Source organism: Vicia villosa, linkage group LG2 (genome assembly GCF_029867415.1).
Source record: "Vicia villosa cultivar HV-30 ecotype Madison, WI linkage group LG2, Vvil1.0, whole genome shotgun sequence".
In the NCBI taxonomy this organism is placed as follows: domain Eukaryota; kingdom Viridiplantae; phylum Streptophyta; class Magnoliopsida; order Fabales; family Fabaceae; genus Vicia; species Vicia villosa.
The window spans coordinates 140,699,184-140,705,183 of NC_081181.1; the positions used below are offsets into that span (position 1 = coordinate 140,699,184).

The window sequence follows — 6,000 nt, forward strand, 5'->3', positions numbered from 1 at the left end:
CTAAAGCATATTGATATACATTGTGAGCATCCACATTACTGACCATTCTACTATACATATCATATTAGCATCATTGTTATACCACCATAACTAGTATTTTGACTACTTAAGACCAATTATCTCTTTCACAATTCCCGTTGCTTCAAATAAGCTCCATCTATCCGGATCAATTTCTATTGCATTCTCATTTCCCCCACTATAATATACAATACAGTCCCTAAAAAATCTACCCCCATAATGAATAATCAGAGTGAACTCCATGACTTACAGGTTTCAACAACAGATAATGAACAGAAGTAACTCACATATAGAACGAAGAATGAAGATTCCACAATGTTTGTCTGAAGCGATTGCGTTACTTGATCATGAAATCGAGCATTTCTCCATCTTCATTCATTCGTCTCCTCCAACCCACACATAGAGATTCTAATTTCATCCGACATACATAATCCTAATTTGCAGGGACTAAAAGCAAATGTACATTTCTGAATATTTGACATATTTGGTGGGGAACTAATAGATATACTAGTGTGTATTATGCTAACTAAAAACTAAATATAAATCATTTCCACATCAGCAACGTTAGCCCAGTCAGCTTTTTTTTGGACAGAATTCTAACTCCAGAGACTAACGCCAACATGAAAATGAGATATAAGAATTCAGACATAAAAAAAGATACATGGACTAAATTCAAAAATCCACTAACTTACAGGGACCAATTGACTATTTAATCCTTTTTGAAATATCACTTTTTAAAAAAATTGCAATTTTGACTAAGTTTTGGTCTTAATAATGTTTATTTATGTTATAAAATGTCAAAAGTAATGTTTTAATTTAGAAAAAACAAATATAAAAAAATTTAAAAAATTTAAAAAAATGATTTTATAAAATCTATTTTAAAAATATTAAAAAAATCTATTTTTTAAATCTGAAATAAACTAGCCGTTGGGGTTATAACTTGATGAAGAATATAACTTAGTCAGATAAAACCACTTTTAAATTTAGAACCAAATTAGATAAAATTAATGTTAGAATTTAGAACTCAATCAAACATGATCAGTTAAAGATTTAGAACTCATTATGATAGAATCAATTATTGAGTGAATAAGAGCTTAGGACTCAGGTAGGGTGAATTACTTTTAGGATTTAAATTTGGTTAAAGTTTAGAACTCAATCGAATATGATTAATTTAAGATTTAGAACTCAGTTGGATAAAATTAATTTAAGAGTTTAAAATTTTGTGGAAGAAATTAATATTTATTTTTTAAAATTTATTATTATGTTTTAATTTTTAAATATTTTTTTATTTTTGATTATAATTATAATTATGTTTATAAATTTTAATTTGTTATCATATATAAACCCTAAACCAATTCATTTATATTTCCTATTAAGGTATACATTACAATAATACTTTGAAAACTTAGTTTGAAAGTAATTTCTAAATCAATTTATTTATATTTCCTATTAAGGTATACATCATAATAGTACTTTGAAAACTTAGTTCGAAAGTAGTTTCTTGATTTGTTGGTCATTTATGTTTTCTTGCTTGTAGATGGAAGAATAAAGTGAATGTATCTCCTTGCCTCACCTGTTAACATTTGACATTATCATTTTCTGTTACATTTGGTCAAGAGAAAAGGAAGAAAGGTCATTTTTGTAACACATGCAGGTACGTAATCTGAACTTTTTACTTACATTAGTAGGTGAAGTTGTTCTACGAATGTCTTTAAGAAGATTGATTTTGTTACAATGAAAACACTCAAAATCACATATTAGATAACAATGATAATATAAACTTTCATGCTTTAGTAAATTGAATTTGTTGTCATTAGAACTTATATGATCTTGTTATATGCATTTTATTATTCATTGGAGTTACTAAAACCAGATCAAAACATAAACCTGATCAGAGCATATAATTAATCAAAAAGAAGTTTTAAGAAGTTCACTAATATGTATACATTAGTTGGTGTTAGGAGGTGATGATAAATTATGATCAATAGAATTTCTTATTCATTTGGAATTGATAACGCAGATAGAATCACTTGGATAAAACTAATTAATGTAAGAGATTAAAATTTTGTCGAATAAATTTAATGTTCACTTTTTAAAATTTATTATTATGTTTATCACTGTGTATTAGAATGTCTAAAGCCATGATGACTTTTGTCGTTAATCACTCATGAAATCTGCATACTATTTTCTATGAATTCAGGCCAGTATGAAGAAATCTGCTGTGATAATTGCTTTTACGATTTTGTTCGTCTATGGTGGTGTCTGCACGCCTTCTAAGGAAAAGGCTAACTATATTGTTCATATGGCGAAATCAGAAACGCCATCCATTTTCACCCACCATTCACACTGGTTTCAATCCACTCTGAGGTCGGTTTCTCCTTCCGCCCAAATTCTCTACAGCTATGACAGAGCTGTTCATGGATTTTTTACCAGTTTAACTGCCAAGGAAGTGCAACTGCTGTCAAACCAAACTGGGATTCTGAAAATTTCACCGGATAAAAAGTATCAGCTTTTTACCACTAGGAGTCCACAGTTTCTTGGATTAGAAAGAATTCATGCCACGTTCCCTGCATTCTCAAACAGAAGCATGGAGGAGATCATTGTTGGTGTTATAGACACCGGTGTTTGGCCTGAAAGCAAGAGCTTTGATGATACTGGATACGGGGCCATTCCCAGCACATGGAAAGGAATATGTGAAACAAGTACAGATTTCCCGATCTCAAGCTGTAACAAGAAGCTGATTGGTGCCAGGTTCTTTTTGAAGGGTTTTGAGGCCGATAAGGGTCGTAGGATCAACGCAACCGAGGAAACTAGGTCTCCACGAGACAATGATGGCCATGGAACCCACACAGCTAGCACGGCTGTAGGGTCTCCGGTGAGAAATGCCAGTCTTTTCGGTTACGCTTCCGGTACAGCACGTGGGATGGCCCCTGGAGCCAGAGTGGCTATATACAAGGTTGGCTGGGAACGTGGTCATGTTTTGGAGTCTGATATTATAGCCGCAATTGATCAAGCTATTGCTGACAAGGTCAATATTCTTTCGTTGTCATTCGGAATTATATCACTTGATTATTATGAGGACATCATGGCAATCGGAACCTTTGCAGCAATGGAGCATGGAATTATGGTATCTTGTGCAGGAGGAAACTATGGTCCCGGATCTTCTTCTATCACCAATGTAGCACCTTGGATTACCACAGTGGGAGCTAGCACAATTGACCGAGATTTCCCTGCATATATCACTCTCGGAAACAATCAAAATTTTACAGGAGTGTCCCTTTACAACGGTAGTTCTTTACCCGATACTTCTGTGTCATTTATATATGCAGGGAATGCAAGCCTTCTTGATCATGATGAAGAATACAAAGCTAGCCAGTGTATGTCGGGTAGCCTGGCCAAAGAAAAAGTAACCGGGAAGATCGTGATGTGTGAGTCTGGAATCCCTAATGCTCCGGAGCAAGGAAATACAGTGAAATCACTTGGTGCTTTGGGTATGGTGTTGGCCAACCTTGCTTTGCAGGGAGAGGAGTTGTTGGCAGAACCCCATGTTTTGCCAACAATAGTGGTGAGCTACAAAACTGGTGAAGCCATAAAAAAATATCTGTTTTCTTCTGATCCTACTAAATCAATGGCTAAAATTGTTTCTGAAAGAACAAAATTTGGGGTAGAGGTGTCTCCGGCTGTTGCAAGGTTTAGCGGACGAGGCCCCAATTTAATTACCCCGCAAATATTGAAGCCTGATTTAATTGCTCCAGGTGTTAACATCTTAGCAGCATTTACTAGGAATGATAGTCCCGCTAATGAGAATTGGGATTCTAGGCGCGTGGACTTTAACATTTACTCAGGCACGTCCATGGCATGCCCTCACATCAGTGGGATAGCAGCTTTAATCATGTCGATTTATCCAGATTGGAGCCCAGCTGCCATTCGATCTGCGCTGATGACGACTGCTTATCCGGCTTACAAGAATGGAAAGGCGTTGTTGGACAATGATAGCAAAAAGCCTGCGACACCCTTTGATTTTGGGGCTGGACACGTGGACCCTGTTCTTGCACTACATCCCGGACTTGTGTATGATCTGACAGTTGATGATTATTTGAGCTTCCTCTGTGCATTGAACTACTCAGCTGCAAATATTGAAACCGTGGTGCAAAGAAAGTATAGTTGTGACATAAAGAAACATTACAGTATAACAAACCTCAATTACCCTTCATTTGCTGTGGTGTTTGAAGAAAGGATGGAGGTTGTTAAACACATGCGTATTCTAACGAACGTGGGGGCTGCTGGAACCTACAAAGTTTCGGTTCAATCAAACCTATCTCTGGTAAATGTGACTGTTGAGCCACAAGTGCTAAGGTTCAAAAAGGATGAGAAAAAGTCATATGTTGTTACATTTTCTACTACAACAAGGTCAGAAAGAGATAGTTTTGGAAGCTTAGAATGGTCCAATGAAAATACTGTTGTGAGAAGTCCAATAACATTCAGTTGGAAAAAGCTTAAAAAAGCTTGAATGAAGCTTGATTGTATGTGTTTGAATAAATGCTTTTGAACCTATGTAGCATTTCAACATCTCTATTAGAAAGGATACTTGTTTGTTCCTATCAAATTTGTATGCAGCAGTGATATTTATCTATGATAAAATGTGTGTTTGGAGTATCCAATAAGTTATTTAGCCCAAAATATGTGTTAACTGTCATAGGTTGAGGTCAATCCCAAAATTCTATACTGTCTCATGTTTTGAAAGGTTAATTTTGCTTTAAACTCTTGCATTTTTCTTGGTTCATGTGGCATTGTTCGTGCATGCAGAACTAGGGAGAGGCTTTGTGATTTTTCCCCTCTCTGATTTACATATATTTTTTGTTATACTTATTGTTTTGCTGTTTGCTAAAATTGCTCAGAGAATGGTACCATCTAGAATTCATGTTATGTTTCCTTTGTATTGGTACTTGATAAGATTGTGGTTTTTCTGTGGTTTTTGCTGAAAAAAGAGAGAGTATATAAATGTTGTAGGGTGTAATTGATCTAAAAACTAGCCTTAAATTCATCATGTGCATCCATGAACTATTCTTTTTTGTTGTTCGTGTTTACATTACTGTTTTGTGGCACTTGGCTAGTGTTGTGTATGTACTTGAACCTGTTTATGGTTTTGTTGCTATGAACAAGAGTTATGAGTTTTCTATGTTGTTTTGTTTTGTTTTTAATGAATAGTGTTACGATTACAATCGTTTTAGGAATTGTTTTTAGATTTTCTAGATTGTTTTTTATCACTCAATGTTGAACATGAATAAATTCACTGAAGCTGCAGCTGCTACTCCAGTCATGAAGTGTCGCCAAACTATTTTACTATTTGAATAGTATACGGAACACCATTTAGTCCGTATTGAAACATATAAAGTCATAGAAGAATCACTTGAGACTACTCAGGTTGAATTAAGAGCTCAATCTAAACCATAAACCTCAATGATAGATAATCAATTACATTCCAATCAAAATATATATATGTTGAGTAGTATCATCAGCACGACAATATACTAATTTGCTTAACACATACTAAGGAATATAAGAGGCAGCATTACGTCATTAGTGTTACTCATGTATTGTTTATAACATATTTGGTTCTCTTGTTGCTGTCAATGGCTATTAGTGTTAACTGTTAAGTAAGTATGGGGACAATGGATTACACAAAATCTAAAAATATGGAGGGTGTTTATTGATGTTGGAAGGAGTGGTTATAGTGCTGGGAATCTCTTGGTTGAAGTCCTTAGGTGATATGTTGATCAACTGGGATAAACAGCTAATGCAGTTATGAAAGGATGGGAAATGTGTGACATTGACAGGATTGGCCAGCCAGAGATCACCAAAACGCTGGGGAGGTAGTTTGTGGACTTGCGAAGCTAAAACACACATTGATGAGAGGAATATTTCTCTAAACTGGATTTGAAATCAAGGTATCAACAAGTGCAGGTTAAATGGGAGGATATT

General features: G+C 34.9%; 1 protein-coding gene across 1 annotated transcript; it reads left to right on the forward strand.

Moving 5' to 3' along the window:
* The first annotated feature begins 1,516 nt into the window (after positions 1-1,516).
* LOC131646919 (subtilisin-like protease SBT1.7) lies at positions 1,517-4,687 on the forward strand. The gene is made up of 2 exons (XM_058916845.1): positions 1,517-1,672; positions 2,219-4,687. The coding sequence occupies exons 1-2, from the start codon at positions 1,667-1,669 to the stop codon at positions 4,526-4,528; spliced, it is 2,316 nt and encodes a 771-aa protein (XP_058772828.1). The 5' UTR covers positions 1,517-1,666; the 3' UTR covers positions 4,529-4,687.
* The last annotated feature ends 1,313 nt before the right edge of the window (positions 4,688-6,000 follow it).